We start from the raw sequence: 25144 nt of genomic DNA on the forward strand, positions 1-25144 counted from the left end.
TCATTACTTGATACTGTGGGGGATAAAATGTCTGCAGTACATTCCAGTATCCAGAAACTCTAATAGACTGATTATGAGGAATGCAATCAACAGTATGCTGATTACTTGCAAATTAATGTAAGCAAGTTTAATTTTAAAATCCTTAAAATGGTGTTCTTACTAGGCTGTTTGCTTTATTATGCCTATCAACTCTGAAGTACTACACACCAGATAAAAAATTCCAGTCATGATTCCTAATACAAGAAACTTGCTCTCGAGTATAAAATGTAGGTCTTCATGCTGATAAATCACATCCCCTAAACATATCTTTTGTAGGGCACATGATACAGTATTTAAAAAAAACACGGTATAGTGCATCAAAAAAATTTTCAAGTCCATTCCTACACTTCAAATTTGTGACACTAACTTGCAGGCTAGATAGCATGCAGATTGGCTACAGGAGACAGTAACAAAAAATATTAACATCCTCAATCTTCTGTCAAATATTAAAACCAAACAAAAAAGCCTTTAGCCAGCAAATTTTCGCTGAAGACCTGCAAAACAATAAGTTACAATAGCAATAACTTTTTCTTAGTGATACGTATGGCCTCTACTTGTGTATCAGTACATTCACCATTTTAATAGGTGCAGTTTGCTTATACAAGAGCATGTCAGATCACCAAAAAAATACTTTAAGGAAGTTTCTGTAACATTCATTTCAGTACTGAAAATATAAACCACAGCTTCCTAGTAAGAGATTTCATCAATAGGCAAAACAAAGAAAGAAAGAAAAGAAACAGAACTAAAGAAAACAGAACTAACACCACTATGATCCCTGGAAAAACATGAGTGTTGCCTTAAAACAGTAAGTTAACAATAGTAAAGAAACCATCTGCTTATCATTATAGCTAACATACTGCTGTTCTTAATTAAAAAGTAGTCAATTTCTTAAATAACTTAAATTCTTGTTGTGTTGGAAGCATAGGCTTGTAAATACTATCATCATCCTCTTCTCCCCACTTACATTCCCTAGCAGGTACTACCCAGAAGTTTCCCTCAAAAACAAAACAAAAAAAACCCTCAGCACCTGGACTGGTTACAAATGAGTAAAGCAATGGGAAGAAGTTCAGTAAGAGCAAGAGCTGTCTAGCACTTTCTAGTGGCTACTTATTTTGTGACAGTCTCCCCATCTGCTTACAAAAGCTACCCAGCTAGTGAAGAGCTTTCACACAAGAGTTTTCTGCAAACAGAGTAACATAAACTACTCACTCTGTATTGAGTATAGAAAGTAGAAAGACATATGAGACAGATTGAGTCTGAAAAGCATTGCAGAGAGATATTCCAAGATTATGCTTTTTACTCCATTTCCATTCTGGAAATGATGGACTTATCAAAAAAGCCAATGCTGTACTGATCAGTATTGAAGAATACACATTTTCTTTAAAATATAGTGATTCTCTTTTTGTAGTTTTGTATTCTTCTGGTGAGTCTTTGAAGTTAGAAAGTCCTACGGCAACAACCATGACCATCTTTGCAAGGTGACATTCTCCATCCATAACCCAAATATCAGCACAAAGCTGAAAAACATCTATTGTTTCAGGATGCAAAAAGATCAACTATTAGTCACATACAACACAGGCATTTTGGGGGATTAGTCAGTATAATGATTAACTTCTACAGCATAAGGTTGACTCTCTCTCTCCTTCCTGGACAGTGGCCAGAAATACAAGATTTGCTTTCTGTTTTAAGGCTGAATACATCATTGTCAGACAGAAATTATTTTAAAGCAGGAAGCATACAATTTAGTCAACATCCAGGCTACTAAATTTATGAAGAATACTTCTGTGAGGAAATAAAAGGAGCATAACATCAGAAGCACTTACTTCGAATTTGTCTCTTAATTTCCTTCGAAGAATCTAGCCAGTTCTGAAAAAATAAAACAACAAAAAACAAACCCACAACCAACATGTAAAATTCTCAATACCCAAAATATTTTCATATAATCTGTACAACCTATTAAATAGCTTATAGCATTTCAGTTACTATTGATATATGCAAAAGACTGTTTTGTGATAGATCACCCAAAAATTTAATTTTGGGAAGTGAGACTAAGAAATTAAGAACATATATTATATATTCATCAGTAACTCAGACAATCCTGTTTATTAGTTTCACCTATACATGGAAGTGTCCCTCCCCATGGCAGGGAGGGTTGGGACTAGATCATCTGTGAGATCCATTCCAACCCTTAAATTCTACGATTCTATATTAGCAAATAGGTTGCATGAGACTAGAAACATGAGCCTTTCAAATGCAGCTCCTGAGAACCTACTTGCTATAGTGTTAGAACCTTTATTTCTCATGGACAGACACACATGCACAGGCATATATATACATGGAAGAAAGACACATGCATACAGTCAGCCTGACAGCAGGACTTACCACATTTCAAAGACAGATGTGCAACATAAGGAAGAATCAGCAAATGACTTGTCAGGTCAAGGGCAACATCTAATTTTTCACAAACCACCAATTTTTCACACCAGCCAAGTAGTGGGTACTAAGTATAATGTGACTCCCCTTTTACAGTGTACCAAACACTCTGTCTGCAACATTGGTGCCCAATACCAAATCCCTGTGTCTCTATTGCAGGCTTTTGCATCCAGGGTAAAATTTATTTCAAGGTGACAAAAAATGCTAGAATACAGTTTATGGGTGTGTATGGATTAGGAGAACACAGAACTATGTTTTTGCAGCAGTGCAAATATTTAACATAGATCACCTCTGCTGACAGAGAATGTGACCTCTACTAATCTGACCCAGAATACCAGTTCCTGCCTTGTTGTAAATGACCTTGGCCCAAGCAGATGTCATCACAAGTGCAGCATGTGTATACTGGGCAAATACTGTTTAAAAGTTGAATGCAAAAAAACCTTTTGCCATTTTTTACGGTTTTAATTTTAGAAGAAAGGAATTACTTCACATTTCTTGCTTTAAGAAGTCTGTGACCTCCACTTTTCATAGATAGTGTAATTTTTCAGGGATGGCACAGTCCATAGCATTGTTACAAAGTTAAAAGTTTTAAAATACTTGTCAAAAATTCTGGGTACTGGTTATTCTGCTTAGGTCAGAAAAATTGCTATCTGTTAGAAGAACCTTGACATGGAAAAGTCTTGGAAGACAACAGGAGCCTTCAAAACAATTTGAACTGAGACTCACTTCAATTATAGCTGTCATCTTAGGTTTTCAGTTTTGGCAGGAATTCCATTGTGAAATTACACACAGCTATATTCTTGCAACTACAAAGATAACTAGAAGTAGCTTAAACATTTCAGATGTAGTGTAAATAAATACAGAATATAGCATGCCATAAGTAAAGCAGAAAACTAGGATTCCTGAGTATGCGCTACTTTCAGTGCAAGACAGAAAGCTGAAATAAGCTTATTGGAAGCAAATTTTGCCACCAACTTTCATTACTATTCTGTCAAATAAAATCAGATGGTTATATTCCATTTATAGGCATAATTACAGGGGTGGGTTTTTTGCATCTGTGCCTTATGGATACAATAAACACCATGAAGGAACCTACCCTGAATTAAAGCTCTTAATGCAGAATAGACAGGTCTGTCTTTCAAAACAAAGGACAAAGTGTATACACACTACTTTGCTCCAGTATGCAGAAATCTATTTGTTTAATTTGTGAATGGTAAGGTTATAGATGAGACAAAATAATGTATTGTCAGAGAAAAACAAAATGTTCTGTACCAGTACAAAAGTATTTTGTACAAATCCAGAAAAGCAGTATTTCCAGCTGGCACCCAGAACGTAAGAGCAGAAGCTTTCTAACACTTCTGCAGACCAATTACAATGTAAATGGAGCATTCATGAACTTTTGGGGGTACAATGCAATGAAATCCCCAACTAAACTTTAGACCAACAAATTTAACATTTGCAAAAATCAAAAGAAATCATTAAACACTAATTTGACCTAAGTAGTTGTAAAACAAAAATCGGTCTGATTTGAAGATGTAACATCTCTCCCAGCTGCACAGAATACCCGTGGAGAAAAGTTAATGGGACTCCTCCTCCAATGGTACCCCGATGGTGCATTAGGGAGCAGCTCTGATTCAAAAGAGTGCTGGGCATTCAGTTTTCACACCCCACAGCTGCCAACGAGTTCAACAGCTGGCTCATAAATGGGTGGCTGTGATGAGGGCACAAGAAAAACACATCATTCAGCATTTAGTACTGACTGGTGTGGAGGTCAGAGATTTGTGACATTTTAATCTGAAGAGGCAACAGTCATAGCAGGAGGAAAAAAAATGCATCAGAAAGAACTGGTACAGAAGTTAAAAAGGATCTCAACCTTATTACAGAGGTGAACAAAACAGAGAGCCCTGAACCCAGTAAAAGCTGCAAGAAAGTAGGAGGTAGGAAATGAAAATCTGCTAGGAAAGCCTCTAAGTTTCTCCAAATAACCCTAAGAATTTACTTGTATGAAAAACAAAAAATCCTACAACAGTGGTTGTTTAGTGTTCATAACAAATAGGATCAGATTTCTCCTGAAGTTTTTAAATAAAGCCTGCTGCTGTTCATAATTCAACTGAAAAGTGGTCTACTCTTCTTTTGAATACATGTAAGTAAGTACCTTATTATCAGATATTTCTCCTTAATTTATGTCAATAGCTCATTTCTGAGTGTTGCTATAGTAGCACCACCACAGTCAGTGGATAGGGAGCTCAAGGGCATATTCAGGCTGAAAGGGACCTCTGGAGATAACTGGTCCAAGTGTGAGTCAATGTAGAGCCAGTTTGGAATTACATCAGTTTACCCAGGTTCATATCCAGTCATAGTTTTAGTATCTCCAAGGATAAAGACACCGAAAAAAACAGATAGGCTCCTTATAAGATGTGTAACTCTGTTCCTCCATTCACATGACTGAAAAATATCAAATCTTAGTCAACTAGAAGCACAGTAAAAAAAAAAAATAAAAAAAAAAAGGTAGGAAGAATAAAAGACCTAACTCCATACCAGTTATTTCTGCTCTACTTTCAAAAGCCAAAGGCTCTCTGTTCTACCTCCCTGGATCTACTCAGGTGGGCCATTTCCTGGTATGAGCATTCCATAGCTCATGGATCCCAGGTCTGCTATTAGACCTTTCCTCTCTTGCCAGAAAACAGACAGTTTTATGTTATTTTACTGTGTGTGTACTGTATGGTTTTTCACTAGTCAGTAGCACAAACAAAGGGACAACACATGAAAATAACAAATAATTAAAATTATGGTATTACTCAGAAGATCAGCTGAGACACTCTTCACTGTTATACCAAAGTTGTTCTTATTTCTATAAATACTTGACAACTCAAGAACAAAAATTAAGTATCTAAGTAAAAATACAAGCCCATTCTGTATATAGGGATCTTTAATGCAGAGGGATTGAGTGTTCTGCTCAACGCTGCACAGAAGGGTTTGTAGCAAATAACTGTAGAACACAGCTGTATCTGAATGGAAGTTGTCAGAAATTCAGATTTATTCTGAGCACTAAATTAGACTTAATCTAGAAGCTTTTTCTTTTTTCTTCCCACTATTGTGTTTGAAATTAAGTATAATGTAATAATGTTTCTGCTACAAATAGTGATTAAAAAGAAATACTATTTTTCCATTTAAATTTGTAATTATTAGCCTGGAGGTTTTTTTATGAACAAAAAGATGAACTCAGTTCTTTACAGATCTTTAGTTCATGGGGAAAGCAATAATAGCCAGTCATGTTCAGATGTTGAAAAAGATAAATTGGCTTTTGATAATTAATGGAACACATACCACTGACTGATTTAAGATTTTTCTCAGATGTGCAATCCACATATGCTCAACCAAACAACATATAAGCTTAAGTACAAAAGAAGACTGAAAATAAATTACCAAATAGTATTTAAGAGATCCTTACAAATGAAGTCATATCAAACACTATTCACTCGTAAAATTAGCATCCATTGCTGGTGAAGGGACAGCTCCAGCCTCTTTACAAATGCCAAAATTTTTCAAGCTTAAAATGAATAAAAAAGGAACTCCAAAGCAAAGTTACAGACTTAGGGGCTAGATTTCCTTCATGTTCCTGCACAAAAAATTCTTACATATATATGAGAAAAGGAAGCAAAATTTACTCAGACGTTTACAATGGTATACATTTAATAGAATATACCTCAGAAAACTATTGAAGTGAGTGCCAACAATGAAAAACAAACAAAACCCTCATACAGGCTTACCTTCTGTTCTGAATTCTCATAAAACGACAGCCCAAAATAGTCCTTTTCCAGTAAATTGAGATGTTCACATACTTTATCAAACAGCACTTGTCCTTTTGCTCTTTTCTGGGGCAAGAGAGGAGCGAAAGAAGAAAACAAATAAGAAAAAATAAGGACAAAGAGAAAATTACTGTCAGTGAATTCCTTAATTACAGGTACTGTTATTCAATTATTCAGGAAAAGTGAAAGTATCAATAGAACAGGCCATAAATCTATAAGCTATCTTACAATACACTGTTCACCATATTTGAAAGCTATACTTATCACTGACAAAAATGAAGACATTTCAATTTTTTTTCCAATACATCAAAAAAATTTACTTGGCTACACAAGGAAAATTCAGTACCTAAACAGATTTCAGTATTTTGCAGTATTAAGTGGCACTAAATAACCTTAGTTTTTCTGGATCTTTATTTTTTAAAAAAATGGCACATTTCTTTATTTGCACCACCTTTTTCTACATTATCTTCTTAAAACTCATATAGTTTCTACAGTGTTTATTTCTACTAACTCGTTTTGGTATACATCTCCACGGCTTATGAACTGTGTGGTATGAACTCACTGAAAAAAGAAAGTACATTATCATCTTCAAGACACAAAAAGAACAAGCAGACACTAGAAGTTGATGAACAGACCAGCAGAAGTAGCATACAAGTGTAAGCTGAACATATGCAACCTATCTAGCTGTCTGTACTGCTGTGGCTCTGAGGGGCAGAAAATAAGAAGGTTCCTTTCTATCTGTGTAATTATGAATTCTCTCACTACCCAATGAATACATTAGAAACTCAAAAAGAAAAAAGTCTTCTTCCTAAAAATATTACTTGGGGAAGTCAGTAACAAAGAAAAAAACTGAAGAACACTTTTTTATTTGAGGTTCATTTCAGTATTGTAGCTTGCTACTTTATAACAGTAATTGAAGATTGATCATCATTTCAATAAATTTTTTAGAAGTGTCTTTAAAAGGCCTTACTGTAGTCCAGTATTACTAGAGCCTAAACAAACAGCAGTTAGTCCTTAAGTTTTAACTGTTCCTGTGACCTCCAGCAGCAACCTGGTACCTAAAAGGGCTTACAAGACATCTGGAAAGGGACTTTTTACAAGGGCTTGTAGAGATAGGACAAAGGGGAATGGCTTCAAACTGAAAGAGAGTAGGTTTAGATTATATGTTAGGGAGAAATTCTTTCCTATGAGGGTGGTGAGGCACTGGAACAGGTTGCCCAGAGAAGCTGTGGATGCCCCATCCCTGGCAGTGTTCAAGGCCAGGCTGGATGGGGCTTTAAGCAACCTGGTCTAGCAGGAGGTGCCCCTGCCTTGCAGGGGGCTTCAAACAAGATGATCCTTAAGGTCCCTTCCAACCCAAACCATTCTATCATTCTCTGATTCCTGTACCTGAAACTGGGAATGTAAACAAGGGCATTCCATGTGTCTACAGTGATGGCAAGCGAAAGCAGGTCCAGGGCCTCTGTCTGTGCATCATGTTCTAATGCAAAGATTTGCTGTACTGGAGGTGGTAGCTGACAGGAGACAAAGATTTAGAGCAGACAGCTCATTACACATATTCAGGGGTGGGAAGAGGAGAAGTTCTTTCCACAGTTACAATTTGAACATGAATGGCATACAGTCTCCCAGTTTGAACCAACTCCTTCATGACTGTTCTGCTATTTGCGGCATTTATCAGTGAGGCTACAACATGGCCTTTTCAGAGGCCTGTCAGCTCGGAGGAATTTTTGCACTTGCTTATCTTAGGGTTTCAGTAGATGCCACACACCACTGCAATTCCACAGAAACGCCATCAACTGCCCCTGTGTAGGCCCTGGTGACACTGCAGCCATTGTCCCTGCAGACAGTGGCAGAGCACTCACAACGTGCCCCAGCTCAGCACGTGCCCACAGCTCAGCTCCACAGCACACAGCCTAAAGGCCAAGGGGAGAGGGAGAGGGGAGAAAACAAGGTATGCACTGAGCAAAGAGTGAAGGCATTGTTGGTTTACTCCCCAAGAATCCAAAGCTTTATTTACTCAAAATCGCATTGTCCAGCAGACATCATACTCATGAAGATCAGAAAGCTTCCAAAGAAACAAAATTATTAAATGAACACATTAGGAACACAAGTATCACAGCAAGGCAGCAGAACTTAGAAATCAGAGTGGCTTTTGAAACGGGGAGCTGGGAATCTTATGTCTGTTCGGTACTTTCAAAATCCTCCCTCTTCAGACCAACAGATGACTACTTTCCCTAAGCATCCAAAGTAAGCACTTAATTTTCTTAACAGCTTCACCTTCAGCTTAGTATGAAAATCACTAATATAGAAAAGCAGTAACTTGAAAGTGGGGAAAAGAGTGTAAGCCACAGAAAGTCTGAAGAATCTTAACCTGCATGTAGTATCACTTTTCTCCCCAAGTCAAAGTGCAGGTCAGTGATCTCACCTTGCAACAGCAAATTGCAGGTACACATTTCAGTAATGGAAATCTGTCAACTAGTGCAAAACTAATACCTGCTCATTGGGTCAGTATCTGGAATCAGTTGCTATTTTGATGAAGTTTGTATACTAAAACCTACTGTTAATATCCAATCTTTGACATATAGAAACATAAAGAAGGCAAATCCACAGCAAAACATATTGCAAGTGTAACAGTACAATACTGCAGTTTCTTCTTAGGAAGTCACAGTCAACACGGGACTTGGATTCACTAGCAGTGTCCCCTGTATCTTTAAATACCTTTTTGCGAGTTTGCAAAAAGAAAAAAAAAGTTTGCAACACCACCATGCCATAAAGCCCAAGTTAAGTTAGTGTACATTCTACAAAGACATTACAGCATCAGAAACTTGTATTTATAGAGCTCTGTTATGAATTCAAAAGCACAAAAAGCCTCTCTGTAACACCAATGGTTCTCATCCTACTTGTGAAATTGAAAGACTCCTAGTTATTTAATTTTAATACATATATTGTGATTTAATTTTTTTAATCTGAAAGAGTATTAATTTGCAAAACCAAACTTTTCAAGTGCAATTTCTTTGCAATACATTTGGGGCCAGGCATTACTACACCACTTAAAATTATATGATAACATACAACTTTTCTGGAAAAGCTCATGCTCCTAGTAGAGAAATGAAGACAACTGCTGTGATCCAGTCAGTTCAGAAGTTAGAAATGTGTTAATAGAAGAGCAGGGAACTCGAAGACAACAGCATCATGATTTGTTACTTTTTAAAATGGATTCCATTTCTTTTTCTAGTAGGTGGTTGAGATGTCAAGTGATAGTCACACTCAACATGTAAAATGATAATCACTATCCTTATATGTGTAGGTATAGATGGATGTACATTTATGTATAGGTATATACATACACATGTGTATATAGCACAACAAACATTAGCACTGAAAACAAGGATATCTTTGCTCCAAATTCTAATGCAGAAATGGCAGGAAAAGTATAAGTCCATACTTGGCACCCACAAGAAGGGGAATATATCCAACCTAGCTATACCAAGAGACTGAGAAGTAAGAGGCAGTAGTTTTAAGACACACAGAGTGCTCTGAACAGCAGCATGCTGTATTGCCCTCAAGTAATGCTTTCTTTAAGTGAGAACACAAAGAATGCAAGTAGCCAAGGTTATTCCAGTACCAATTTCAACCCTGTATTTAGTCACCACAGAAGTCACCTTATAATACAACCGCTTTGTAAAACCAGAGGTAGAAACATTTCTGTCCCTTACCTCCTTCTCACAAATAGAGCAAACCAGAGCAAAGCTGGTGCAGCACACATACACAATGGAAATTTCTATGCAGTTGGGAATTAGGATATTATGGATCCGTTTGGCTATATAAGAGTTGCCAGCTAGAAATGCAATATAAACACTCACGACTACCAGTTCTGTTCAATATATTTATCAATGATCAGGATGCAGGAGTTGAATGCCCCACTACCAAGTTTGCTGATGATACTAAACAGAGGTGCTCTTGACTCTCTTAAAGGACAAGGGGCCTTACAGAGGAATGTGGATAGATCAGGAAAGTGGCATGAAATTTAGCAGGTGTCAGATTCTGCACCTGGGACAGAGCAATGCTGGGCTCAACTATAAATCAGGAGAGCAGTGGCTGGAGATCAGCCCTGCAGAAAGGGATTTAGGGTGCTGGTCAGCAGGTGATCACTGGGGCCAGCAGGGAGCCCAGATAGCCAGGAGGGAAAACCCCATCCTGGAGTGATTATTCTGCTGTATGTTGCTGTATGATGTTGCCTCACCTTGAGTACTGTGAGCAGTTCTGAGGCCCACAATTTAAGAATGTGAATGTACTTGAATGCATCCAAAAAAAAGCACCAAAGCTGGTGAAAAGGTTTGAACGAATATCCTACGAGGAGTAGCTAAGCACTTTGGGCTTGTCCAGTTTAGAGAGAAAGGGACTGAGGGGTGATCTTGCTGCCCTTTACAGCTTCGTGAGGAGGGGGCAGAGGAGAGGGAGGTGCTGAGCTCTTCTCCCTGGGATCCAGTAATAGGACATGTGGGAACAATTCAAAGCTGCACAAGGGGAGGTTTAGATATGACATTAAGAAACATTTCTTTACCAAGAGGGTGATCAAACACTGTAATGGGCTTCCTAGAGAGGTGGATGACAGCCTGACCCCGTCAGTGTTTAAGGCTCATTTGGAAACACTAACTTTTGGCCAGCCCTGAAGTGGTCAGGCAGTTGGACTAGATGATGGTTGTAGGACCCTTCCAACGGAAACACTTTTCTATTCTTCTTCCTGCCTCCTCTTTTCTCTAGCAGTACCTGCTGAGGAAATCTGATAACATCTTCCCAGTCCTGCACTAGCAGAAAGGATTGAATGGGTAATCATGTCCCAGCCTAGGCACCGACTATCTCTTTGGGGGAAGGAGGCATGTACCTTCTACTGCAGGTGAGAGCTGTGGATCAAGATAATTTCACCATCTGAAGAAGCCTGAAACAAAACAAAACCCAACAAAAAAGTGTGCAGTACAGTTTTTGAAAGTGTTCTGTGTTCATCCAATTTAGCTGGGTTTGCACAGGTAGGCAAAACCCCACAGCTCAGAGATGTGAGGTTTAGCCTGATGCATGACTGCAAACATTGAGGCATGCAGTTTCCCCAGGGATCTTTTTTCCTCCTTGTACTAAGTTTTAGAAATTCCTGAGCTGCTTCCCTTGGAGAAAAGTAATAAAACAAGAGCCTAAGAACAACAAGATTGCATCAGAGCAAAGGTCCATCTAGCTCTGTATCTGGTCTCCAGAGTGGCTAACTGCAAATATCTAAAGGAGAACACATGAGCAGTACAAGTCTGCTTCTGCCAAGGTCCTGGGGTAGCTCACAGGTCTCAGTGTCTGGGAGCAGCCTCCCCAGGACCCACACCCACACCCTCTCCTGCCAAGGAACCAGGGGATGCATCTTGGCACAGCCCAGGGCCTTCAGTCCCTGTCTGAGCAATTTTGTAGGCATGTCTATGTCTGCCCCTGTCCACTGGATGGGCCTGGGACCTGCACTGCAGAGAGCTGCTCTTCTAGATGGACACAGCTCAACATGCATAACTGTGTGCATAACATAGCATAACTATTCTATTCCATGTGCTCACCATGAGTTGAGTAACTATGACACTGGCATTTGACTGAAGTGCAAGGGGTTTTCTAAGCTCCCAAAACACTTTCAAAGACACCTAACACAAAGGTTACAAGTGGAAACAGGATTTAATTTGATTTTTCTGAATCTGTTGAAGAGCCAGTGCTCACTAGTGTTATCACAATGCACATCTGTGGCCAGAACCAGGCTAATACATTCTTCAGTTTTGCTTAAGAAAACATCCTTTGCAGTCTGACAAAGGCAAATTCACAGAAAGGAGAAGCAGGAATATGGGCCAGGCCCTCTCTGTTTCCTGAGACTTGAGGAATAAGGAGCGGTACCGATCACATGCAAAAGAGGAGGAGATGTGCAACAGCCTGGGGTGTTTCCAAAAGTATGATACATATCCATGACAAGCATATTTTTTTGGCTGCAAAAAATTGCTCTGCTGTGCTTCTGGGCCAGTGACGCATGAAAAGTGCTCTCATGCCTGCCCTGCACTTGTACTGCATGCACAGAGAGCTGAAAAGTGGCAGCTCCTGATGAAGCAGCAAGTCTGGGCCAAAGGCTGCTCTGCACAAGCATGAATCCCTGGGTAAAACAGAACCAAGGGAATATCAGAGCTTGCTTCTGCTACAAACTTGCAATGGCAAAGAGACAGAGCAGCCCAGGATGAGTGGCACCCTGGAGGTGGCAAAAGTGGAAGAAAAGAACCTAAGCAAAATGGCCCAGAAGAGTCTTGGCCCGTGGTCAACACAGCAGGGAAGGCAAAAAATCCCTGGGGACTGAGATGACTTCACACAAACATTACTTTCAGTGGTGTCTGTTGAATCTGGACAAATATTTTTAAAATGTGCCAAATTTAACATCATCTCTATTTTTCTGTTTCCAAATAAAAGATGTCATACTTGAAACAGACCACTTAGTGTTTGAATAAACCTAGTCCACACATCTGAGCAGTCAGGAAAAAGATTTGCAAATCAAAACTCAACTACAATTAAACATCTGTTCCATATCAACTTCATTCAGACTTTTCTTAATTCAGGGTTAAAGACTCATCTTAATTGTACATTGAGCAAACATATTTTTACTTTGTATTAGCAAACTGTAAGTAACCATGGAGTCTATGTCAACTCCAATATATTTCACTTGTTCATACGTGCATAAAATACGGTCAGTGCTGGCATCCCTTAAATGCCTTTTGTTATAAATATTTAATTAGACCACTGACTGAATGTGGTAAACAAACCCAATAGGATCTTCATTGGCTTCTAACTAGTAATCATTATGCATTTAGCACTTCTTTTTGTTTGTTTAAACTGTGTTATTCTGTACTAAAACACAGATTATATTTAAAGCAGAAGATCTGAACAAGCCCTTACTGCAAATCCCAAATTTAATGATGGAATTTCCTCCCAACTCTCTACAAAACCACAGAACAAGAGAAAGAAAAAAAGGCAAGTTTATTTCCCCCCATGAAAACAAGAGGCACACATAGATCACCGTAAAATATTAATAACTTACACCTCCCACAGATGTCAATTATCAGGAAAGGAGTAGGTAAAAATTGTCATTTGCACTGTGCTAAAAGAAATTAAAACTGCTTCTAGAAATTGTCTTAAAACATTCCAACAGTCTACTCACTCAAGCTATCAAAACTCAACCGCCATTACATCTGAAATATTACACCATTGAATTATGAACCTGAGTTATTTTATCTTTAATATGCTTGTCATTTTAAGCAAGCACAAAGATCAGTTATCTACAGTTTTTGGCAAACACCACTCAATAGCTTTCAGCCTCCAACACTTAGATAAGTCTCTGTGATACACTTACATGTTGTTATTGCTATAAGTGAACTGAACTCTCTTTAAACTACTAGAAGGTAACTGAAAGTTTTTAACAGTTTGCAGTCTGTCAAAGTTGTTTTCAGTCATGCTCCTCCAGAACTACTCAACAATAGCTTCTTCCTCTTTCCTCCTCTCCAAACATTCACACATTACTCTGAAGAGTCTGAGGCCAAGTGGACTTTGTATTTAAGAGTTACAATAGTTCTAAGCCTAAAATAATTAAATTAATAACTCATGCTCTATATATGCACATACCATGTACACATAATTCATATTGTTTAATATAATACTTCTATGCATTATTATTTTGTGATTTATTTCAGAAGATTCCTTTAAAACTACAGAACACAAAAATCAATCTATTTTGTTAATATGGAACCTGTGGACTTAAGGACATAAACAGAACATTTTTATGAAGATTATTTTGTATCCTTATGAAGCTTTCCAGGTTCCCCAAAAAAACCAATATAAAGCAATTTTGAAGAATGCCTGGTATAAAAGCTCATAACACTACTTCCAGTTAAAAGCTTTTAATTCCTTGGAGTAAGCAGCCAAGATGCAAACTAATTACTTACAGACCACAAGACATTTTATCAACTATCCAGGACTACAATCAGCATCTGCATTGGTGAATTGACTACAGTTATTTCTGGGAAAAATCAAACCCCATGAGAATTTCACATTACAATGAACTGGGGAACAGGTTTCACCTCGTACAAGGTTTATGCTGCCAGGTCATGGACTTCTCCGGGCAACACTGCAGTACCATTGGTGCAGTGACTACACTGGCATTCAGACAGGCATATTTGGAGAAGCTATTCTCAAGACAGACTATAAACCAGATCACTCAAATTTGCATCTACAAAAGTGAAGTTATAAAGTACAAAGATGAGAGAAAAAGAAAAATCATCACAAAAGAGGCTGAAATATCTGTTGAAACAGTTCTGTAGATAAGGAATTATTGACTTAAAGGTCAAACTGGCAAGTTGACACCAGACAGAAGACCTATTTAAGGCAAAAGAACAGATTACTCTCAGAGGTGATAAATTAATTTACAAATTAACCCTCAGAAAAGACAAATATCTGATGTTTGGCTTCCAATATAAAGCAAATCTCAACCATGTCAGGCAAGCCCTGCGCGACAGAAAAGACATGCAAAAACAAGCCAGAAGAAGTAACTCCATTGTCAAACAACATTAGGTGGCAGCAAGAAAAGAACTTAATTGTCAATATCCAAAACATGCAAGTGGCAAAGAAACAAGGGTACAAATGTACCCATACTCCTACTGCAACATTTGATGACAAATTCTGAACTATGGAAGGACAGCATCAAATTACAGTCATTTGCAAAGATGTTTCTGTATCACATTAAAAACATGCTCATTCACCATGAGTGAACTGTTCCCATCCAGCAAATGACATGTCAGAGAAGATGCATGCAGGAATATGCTTTCAGAAACATTTTGCCACAGAAAACATTTTTTCTTCACTAATGTAAATCTCAGTGCATTCTGCATGGCACACATTTTTTTCCCAAAAAGTACTTTGAATCAATACAGATAGACAGAAAATGTCTCATTATGCAGATGTTATGCCAACTTTACTAGACTTTACATTGTAATAAATCTCTTTTTATTCATGTAATACATCCTAAGTTTGCTCATGTACCTAATCCACTCAAAATAAACTGAAATAGTTCCAGTTAGAACAAAATGTACATCCAGGCAAATTTTTTAGCACTATAACTAAGTTTATAATTGCACTGCAATTTGTGCTGGTTTATCTTTTTTCTTCCCTTTTTTTAAAGGTAATATGTATATTCAGAGTTCCTTATAAATATCTGCTCCCAAAATTCAACTCCCTTCTGAAGATTCTAGGGTAAAACAAAAAAACCCACATGATACATGATTCCCTTATGCAAAACCTGCTTCTGCCCTGCCCTTGTCAGCTGATGCTAAGGCAGCATTAACCCCTGCTTACAGGGGATCTTCCCTTGCCCAGGTAAGATGATCTTTGAGAATGTAAAATCATTATTACAGAAATGAGTCTGTGGTAGCCAGGACAGAAAACAAGTATTTTGACAAACACAAATTGGCTTCAGTCATATCAATTACAGGACTTCACCTCTTCACTTAAATTAATCCCTCTACTTAATCTCAGCTTCATACTACAGAATTCAGATGTTGCAGAATAACAGCTGGACTCAGTTTTCAGCATGTCAGGATATTCACTTGTCATGTGGTAAACACTTAATGTCTAAAAATGTTTAGTGAAGCATGAAGAGCCTAGTCCCAAACAACCTCTGAAGAGCTTTTGCTGCTTAGTCTAAATCCCAGCAATAATACACTTTTACAAACTAATTCCAGATTAACTCTTCTGTTAAACACCAACCTTAGGCAAAAACAGTAAGCTCTTTTCTGATAAAATTCTTTCATGTTTTCCTTAAAAGCTCACTAGCACCTAAGTGAATTATCCATTTTGTAAGCTTGAAAAAATATTTCTATATCCAGTTTTTGTTTAACAAATTAATCTAATATAGTTTGTACCAACTGAGCAAAATCAGCTTCGGTGTTAGGGGGAAGGAGAGTGAAGTGGGGGGTGGTTGTGTGTAAAGAACTATTTTTGTGTAAGACATTATATGAAACAAGGTTTTGTTCCTTCCGTATCTAAAATACAAAATGCACGTTAGAAAAATTAAGTTTGTTGAAATGTTTTAAAGCACTGAAGTTGAAGAAATTCAGCCACAAATATGTCTAAAACTAAATTAAGCTCACAAAGCAAAGGGGAATATAAGCAGGATATAAATCTAACCATCATGTGGTCAGCAGTTTAGAGAGCAGTTTCTGGTCTACTGAAAATACATTTCTTCCTAAGCACACAGACTATTGTCGATGGATATTCTGTTCTCTCAGGAAAAATTAAAATCAAGATGGACAGAAAAAAGAAAGTAAATTAAAGTAAAAAAACCCCACAACTGTCAAAACTCCACAGCTATCACCTGAATCTATACTAAGACTACTTTTTTTGAAACAAGGGAAAATAGAGAGCAGTACAAACATAAGCGTCAGACTACACAACTAGCCTAGATCATAACATTCAATGAGCAATAACAAAAGAGAGTTGCTATTTTAGAAGCTCTTAATGGGGACTGCTAAGGATGCTGTTCCTACACTCATCTGTCCTCAAAGTCTCAAAGTACAGTCTTCCAATTGTACCAATGCGGAATAAACCTAAGAGAGTTCCCAATCATCTAAGAATTTATTGTCTTACTTCAAAAAAATACTAGAGAAAAGCAGGCACTTGGATAACAGTGATAAACAGGTAAGATTTTTATGGAACTGCTTTTTGCAGTATTTTAGTTTGTGCTTCTCTCTTCTCATACTACCATTGGGCACCACTGACAAAGGCCTGGCCCCACCTTCTTTACTCATCCCCCAGCCAGGGGGCATTTGTACACAGTGGTAAAAATCCCCACAGAAGCTTCTCACCACCTCTCTTATGACTACCAGTAAGACACATTTCACAAAGAGAAAGGACAATAACTGGAGGCAACAAGAAGTGAAGCACCAGAAAGCCAAACAGACTTCACCAGCTGTTCCATTCACTGGATTCCTCATTTTCCCAAAACTTTACAAATAATTGAACCCACGGAACAGTTCAGAGCTCCTGTCCTGCCAAATCAGCTGCTGAAAAGAAAATGTTCTTCTATGATTGAGACGCAGCTGTGCAATGGAACCCAAGCCTCATTATCAGAGTCTACCTTTGGTGCTACTAGCTGGAAGAACTTTTGAAACTGTCACCTATGCTACCTTTGAGCCTCAAAGCTGAAGTCTTCAGGTACTATAAAGTGTTTTTCAAAGTTTAATGGAAATACCAAATACAGATAAGCAAATTTTAATGTGTCTTACAACTTACCAGCTCAAAGTCTGGTTTCGAAATATCAACTGTTCTACAAGGAACACTTGTCTTCCTTCCAAAGGGATATCATATCCCAGTATTAAATGAATGAGCTTATTTCTGGGGTATTCATCAGTCCAGCATGAAATAGGGAGTGACTAGTTAAAATGATTCCAAACCTTTGAGAACGTGTGCCTGAAGACATCATACAGTTTATAATAGTTGGTGTTCCATCTTCTACTGGCAAAAGTGATTACAACTGAACTTCATAACAGAGAACAGCTCTCACCCCTTTGTACTGAAGTGACTGGCACCTACTGGGAAACAGTAGTAGCCTGAAGTAATTTTACTACTTACTTCTAGAAAAATTCTCATAATTCAAACCAAAGGTTATTTCCCGCAATTAAGATTTGAAACACAACTTTTTTTCCTCCTTTCACGTAACTATGTTTCACAATTTAATCTTGGTCTAAAATATTAAAACATCTTTATCTGACTTAGAACTTGGATACATACATACATACATATATATATATTTACACACACACAGAGTCAAAGGTTATGAAATCCATAAAAACCCAAGAAGGTTTTTCCCATTCATCTCAAAATCCCTATTTCTGTTAGTGATCTTCAGTGAGATTTAACAGACAAATATACACAATAGCTAACCCAGTGATTTACAGCCGTGAACAAGCAATCCACACAGCTGGGAAAATTTGGAACTAGAACAAAACTTTAAATACAAATATGTGTTTTACACCTCTAATGGCATTTTTCCTTGAAGAAAACTTACACTAAACTTTTAGTTTTCCAGTTGAGGTAACTTTTAAAAAAATTAACTCAAGAAGACATTATTAGTATATGTGGCACAACCTTCAAGAAAACCTTAACGTTTAAAAAAAAAAAAAAAAACCAAAAAAGAAACCAACAAACAGAAACCAAACCAAACAAACAGAAACCAAATAAACAAACAAAACCCAACAGCCAAAACAAGTTTGAGCTGTTAAATGATCAGCATTGAAAGGAATTGCTAGTGCACCTCTGGGGCCAATTTTAAGAATAAACTGACATGGTCTTAAAGATTAAGTTAAAAACTGAAATGTTAACTGACTCCTAATGAAATCATTAAACACTCAGTACAACAAACACATTTTCTTTTTCCCCTATAGAAAAAACTCTTTATATAGAGACTTGATGCCTTACCTCCAGGTCACAGCTGTATTCTGTGCCATCCAGAAGCATCACTTTACACTGCACAGTTTTTACTTTCTTGGGAGATTTCTGAGGAATGTTATCCATTTTAATTTCAGCTGTCTGCACTTCTTTTGTCTCCTTTTCTTTTTCTTCTTGTTTTTCTTCCTTTTGCTCTGCAACTTTCTCTACTTCCGTTTCTTTCCCATCTTCTTTGGCAGGCTGTATAAAATGCAATTAAGCAATGACTGAAACTCAGGAAGGTGAATATTTTTAACTTGTTCATTTCTTTTATAAGCTACTACTAAATAAGACATTAATCTTTCATTAAGTTAGGCATGTACTGGAAGCACAATAACCAGCATAAGCATTAAGGTCTTCCTTCTGGGACCAGATACTCTTGCTCTCAAACCACAGAAGGTACCATTTTTCCTTTCCTTGAAATGAGATCTTTGTATATGTTTTATTGGCATTTTTTCCGTAAGAGAAACAAATTTATCAAAAAGCTCCAAGGAATTATACTAAACTAAATCTCAGTGTTCATAAATGTGATACAGAATCACAGAACGGTTGAGGTTAGAAGTGATCTCCTAAGATCATTTAGTCCAATGCACTTAGGGCCTCTTTAGAGCCATGTAGAGCAGTTTTCCCAGAACCATATCCTGTTGGTTTTGAACATCTTTACAGGGAAAACTCCACATCATCTCTGGGCAACCTGTTTCAATGTTTGACCCATCCCTTTACTACCCCTGGGAGATCTATCATCTGTACCACCATTACCTAGGCCACATGCTTTCCTTACCAAGGAAAGGTCCTAACACCATAAAGATTTTTTTTGCGATTTGAAATGTAACTTCATGTTTTTAATTTGGGTCCATTGCTTCTGTCATTTAACTGCATACCACTGACAGTCTGTCTCATTTTCATTCCCTCCCTGCAGGTATTAATAGACATTGATAATATCCCCTGGATCCTTCCCTTCTCCAGGCCAACCAGTACCTACTGTCTCAGCCTCTCCTTGTATGAAACATTCTTTATGTGCTTAATCCTTGTCACCCTAGAATATGAAGTTTAAATGCTAAGAACTGCCATGCAACTTCACAAAAAGCAAGACTGGAGCTAGCTACTGGAGTAGCTGTCACTCTTCCCTAATATGATCCTAACAAAGATTTACATGAATTACATAAATCATGAACTCATGTCATATGAGGAATGGCTGAGGGAATTTGGTTTGTTTAGCCCTGAGAAGAGGTGGCTCAGGGGTGACCTTATCACTCTGTACAACTACCTGACAAGGGGATGTAGAGAGATGGGGGATGGTTCCTTCCGCCATGTCTACAGTGAGAGGACTTAGAGGGAATGGCCTTAAGATGAGACAGGGGCGATTCAGATTAGCTATTAGGAAAAATGTTTTCACAGCTAGGGTGGTCTGGCACAGAGAATAGGTTGCCCAGAGAGATGGTAGAGTCACCATCCCTAGGAATGTGGATCTGACGCTGGAGGATATGATTTAGGGGTTACAGTGGAGTGACAGGTTAATGGCTGGACTTGATCTCAGAGGACTCTTTGAACTTTGATGATTCTATGAATCAGGTTTCATTAAAGTACTCCCAAGTCCCTATGAGCCTTCCCACACATACCTGTGTTTCAGCACTACTAACAGAGTGTTTTTCTTTGTCGTCTGCTTTAGCATTATGCCGGTTTTCAGCTGCTTCTTCCAAACTCTTTCTTGATTGAGCCAACCCCTCTGGTGTCTGACTTTCACTTTCTTCAACTACTTGTTCTTCTTCTGTGGCCCTTTTCTTAGGCTCATCTTTGGGCTCTGCCAAGGTATATGATTTTTGTTTCTTAAGCCAGGGGGGCAGGAAACGAGAAATACCCTTGCTTTCAGCTTTTTCCTTCTTCTGGTTACTTGGACTACTTTGGCTAGTTGGTGCTGGGACAGAAGAGTCTTGAGCTTCTTCAGAGCATGTTTCCCTGGATTTTTGATTTTCTGGAGTATCTGATGCTTCTTCAGGCTTGTCCTTGGCTTTGTCTGGTCCCAGCTGCTCAGAATCTTTCTTTACTTCAGTCTCTGAGCCAACTTCAGTTGTCATTGTCACAACTTACACTAAGAGAAGCAACCAAAAAATTAGTTGTCACTACTTTTACTGACTAATTATTTGCAGTAATTTGCAGTCATTTTGAAACTCTTGTAGATTATTAAACTTACTAGGGTCAAAGAAATACTTCTTTTCCAATACTCCAGAAAGCTAAAACTTAGTGCTCTGAAGATAAAGATTTCCAGAAAAAAACCCTGCTCTAGACAGATCAACAAACAGTTTCCTTGTCTATGATAAACATGTAAGTGTGATCACTGAAATGCATTGGGTTTATTATAAGCTATTCCTAATGTTATCAGCCAAGACTATTTCACAGGCAACTCCAGTTCTCTTTCTATGGGCTCCTTGGCTGACACAGTACTGAAATTTCAGCAGAGTATCCACCTTCTCTAGTAAAACTGGTAGATACAACCCTCTTAATATTCATTGACATTTACCAATTTTGAAGAAATTATGGAAGACAATGAAAGAGCAAGATTACCAAAGAACCGGACAAAAGGATGGTGAGCATGACACTGAGTATTTAAAAAAATGGAAATTTTAGGTCAGAGATGCTGCTGAAGTTAGTAATAATGCTTGGGAGCACTTTTTTTAATTATTAAGGTAAGACTGGGTTCTTAATCAGGAGTTCATACCACTCAACAAAATGATACATAATTCTCATACTCTCTCGTCACTTCTGCCTACTCCTCCCTCAGTGAAATTAAAGACTAACTGTAATACTGTAACAGGATATGCAATAATCATCTTTAATCTTAACACTACTGGTATTGAAAAAGTATTAACCAGAACAAACAAATTGTTCTCTGTGGCACTGTATTTTGCTACGTTGCTTTGAAAATGTGATAGATTTTTTTCCAATTGACTTAAGTGCAACAAGATAAATAAGCACACCAGGGTCCAACAGAAGTGAAAAACACTTGGATTCCATTAGAAATCACTGACATTTACTTACAACCTTCTGAAAACATTTAGGTTTAAACTGATGGTCTATTTGTCGGGCCTGAAGTTTAGCAGGTTGGTTACAATCACATTTATATTCTTTTAACACTGGACCCTCTCCATTACAAATGATTGCCAGCACTGCTTGCTGTAGAGTCAGGAGGCATTTCAGGACTGTTGCTGAACAGCTGCTGCCCCCACCCCTGCTCAAAGAAGAGTCAGGAAGGTTATCTGGTTCAGGCTTGATACAATTAACTTTCACAGCACTTTAAACTGCCCTTAAAGCCAATTGGGAAGTAGCTCAGATCACAAGGCAGCAGCAACACTTTGCCTCTAGGTTTCCAAAGCACATTCATAGTCAGAAATAGTTAAACTAAGGGAGTTAAACTAAACATTCCCAAGGAGGAGGGGACAGAAAAAAAACAAACCCCAAAACAAAACGAAGGAATCTAATAGATGCCTAAATACACAAGAGAAACCATTCTGGCAAAAGAGATGAACAATGCTGAGCCAAAGGAAACAATCTTGACAGTTATCTTACTAAGAAGCTCAGACATAGGAGCCTTGAACTATCTACAGGCAAATTCATACTATGCAAGCAGCCTGAGACCAAAACTAGCTACTTGTTGTGGGCATTTCTTTGTTCATCACTTAACACTTCACTGTCTAAAACCAAAACATTCCCCAAGGGAAAATTAAAGTTCCTGTCTTTACTGCTATACTAGAGACTTCTAAATACATTTCAAGCTTAAATATTAGTTATGTAGCCATTTCTTTCACTTTTTATAAAATCCTTCAAGTTTTGATGCTATTAATAAAGCTTATTGTGATAGAGTATTTAAGTACAGGTAACAGGCCTCAAAGGCAGATTTCCATTTGACTGTTGAGATTAAGAATGAACTAATTTCTTCTCTGAATGTAGCTAAAACAATTTTAGAAAACTTGATAAACAAATCTTCAAAGAAGTTACAGGAAAAGGCAAACCACTATATTTCCTGCATGTTGCTTTTTTACTTTTCAAAATATGCAGAAATGCATGAAATATATGTACAAACTAATAAAAAAGTCATTATATATAACTCTTAAAGTTAAGATCATATTTTGCTTAGACAGTCAAAAAGGAGAAATCTCCTTAAAATTCCTTGGAGCAAAATAAATCCCCCTGTAAACACACTCCGATGATAGGGTCTACAATAAAAGAAACTGAGGATACCAAGTTACATCTTACTGATGTAAATTTAGACAGGACAGCAGTGGGTGGTACAAACTTGCTCAGTGTGAAACAAGAAAGGCTTTGCATCTCCAAGTGTCCATGTTTTCATAATCCAAGTTACAGCTAAAAGGAAAACTTGGCTTTATACTCCAGAAGCAACTGCAACTTGTTACAGCCTGTCTGAATAGGTCTGTCCATGTTCACTTAATGCCTTCATTTGATGCCCACAGCAGGAGCTTATGTCTTTCAAGAGCTCAATTTCCTATAAGCTGGTAACTTCACAGCTTTTCCAAGGGGAAAAGAAAGGAATAGAGAAGCAAAATCTACAAAACAAAACATACCTGTTTGTTATGTCTGTGTATTTCTTTAGACTCCCAGTAGTCTCTGAATGAATTGTTAAGAAGTGGATGAATTGACTGAACAAGGGCACTCACTGACCAGAAGTGTAAGATGCAGTTTTCCCCAAACAGCTGCCTTCTCTACCACAAGCTTGATACATTTTAGAAATGCATTTTGGTATAAGAATTAGGCAGAATCGAGAAGCAGAAAATTGGGTCTACCTGCACTCACTGCACTCCTTATTTCAATGCTCTGTCTGATTCTCTGGTTTTGTAGTTCACAGGAAAAAAGAGGTAGAAGGGACAACACATTGGAATATTGTCATCAGACTACTACTGCAGTCTGTAAAGTTACTCCATTTTGTTACCTTCACTACAGTCAAGCAGATCAAGTAGACAGTTTTTCCAGAAATTTATTTTTCCTGATCCCCTCCTACACTGATGGAGAAGATCTCACAAGATCTGCACCAGCCCTGTGTCCAACAGCCAACAATGTGCCAGAAAGGAAAGGGAAATAAGCAGCAGACAGCATTTGTCCCAGAAGTGAGATCAGGAAGAAATAACTCAAATTAGGTAGAAAATTTAGAGCTCTAAACTTCAACTGCATTTCTTCCTCTCCCATCTCCAAGTAAACTCTCATTGGCTCTTACTATATAGCATAAGAACACTAGATATTTTTGCCCCTACAATTTTCTTATGCTCTAAAACAGTTGCAGCAGGATAGGGTTCTTCTTATCTCACCTCTTTTGCATTACAAGGTAACATTCAAGCTGTATTTCATTTTAAATTGAGAAAGGAGAATAAGAATCTTGCAGCAGCAGCAGACAGAGAAGGAAATACACATTAAATTTGGCTCATGCAGACTGAACATCTACCCAAACTACAAGGACCCAAGGTGGCAGTGGGATGGCAAAAAGTACTGAAAACAACTCCAAAATTTCTGTAGAGAAAGTTTGATAAAACAAGTCCCACTTTTACAGGGAGCAGGTGGTCTGCCCTAATCATTACCAACTTCCAAGCAAGGGTGCAGAGCAGGAAGCAATTGAAGGCAACATATTCTCTCTCCACTCTATTCACCCCTTCCTCTCCCTGTTTATTCCACTGAGAAGAAACTAATGCTAGCCAGTGTTCACACCTGGAAGCTGAGCAGAACACTTTCCTCTCAAATACATAGGTTGGTCTGTTGGTTGATACCTTTCTTCCAATTCCTACTATAAATTCTTGAAGTGTAGTTTTCTGACCAGAAGGATTCCTACCACCATAGACAAACTAGAAACAGAAGACACATCAAATATAACATGAAGTTAAAAAACAGAGGAAAGGAAAAAATGCAGCTCAAAGACCACAGACAACCTTGAACTAAAACCAACTGCAGTGAAATGAAGCTTTCTACGATGATCCACAGTTCAATTCGCTGCTTCTGCCTGTTATGGTATTTCTTATTTTTCAGCACAGATGAACAAATCCAAATCCTTTTTCTATACGTTTCTGGATTCCATTTTACTTATTTTCTGAGTATACAAAAGTAGAAAAAGGCAGTCCTAAACTTCTTTTTTTTCAGTTTGTCACTGAAATTCATAGCAAACTCGAGAAATAAAAATTGCTTTAATAGTTCTATCTCCATCAGTCTACTAGGATTCACAGAGAAACCATCATGTTGTAGCAGCAAAAAAAAAAAAAAAAAAGATAATAAAAAAAATCAACCTACTTTTACTGAATTAAATTACAGCTGAGTGCACTAAAAGCCATCGTGCGTCTGCA

The 25144-nt window shown here is 37.8% G+C and overlaps 1 protein-coding gene across 1 annotated transcript in view; it reads right to left on the reverse strand.

Moving 5' to 3' along the window:
• The window catches only part of LOC103797055 (band 4.1-like protein 2), a gene marked incomplete at its 3' end in the record, with an annotated part of 30949 nt that extends 10065 nt beyond the window's left edge, over positions 1-20884 (reverse strand). The window contains exons 1-4 of the mRNA XM_009069251.1: positions 20429-20884; positions 18801-19010; positions 6243-6347; positions 1863-1905 (exon numbers count right to left, since the gene is read on the reverse strand). Of these exons, the coding sequence (XP_009067499.1) occupies positions 1863-1905; positions 6243-6347; positions 18801-19010; positions 20429-20884 (814 nt within the window). The remainder of the gene's footprint in view (positions 1-1862; positions 1906-6242; positions 6348-18800; positions 19011-20428) is intronic.
• Between the last annotated feature and the right edge of the window lie 4260 nt (positions 20885-25144).

Source organism: Acanthisitta chloris, unplaced genomic scaffold (assembly GCF_000695815.1).
Source record: "Acanthisitta chloris isolate BGI_N310 unplaced genomic scaffold, ASM69581v1 scaffold20232, whole genome shotgun sequence".
Taxonomy (NCBI): domain Eukaryota; kingdom Metazoa; phylum Chordata; class Aves; order Passeriformes; family Acanthisittidae; genus Acanthisitta; species Acanthisitta chloris.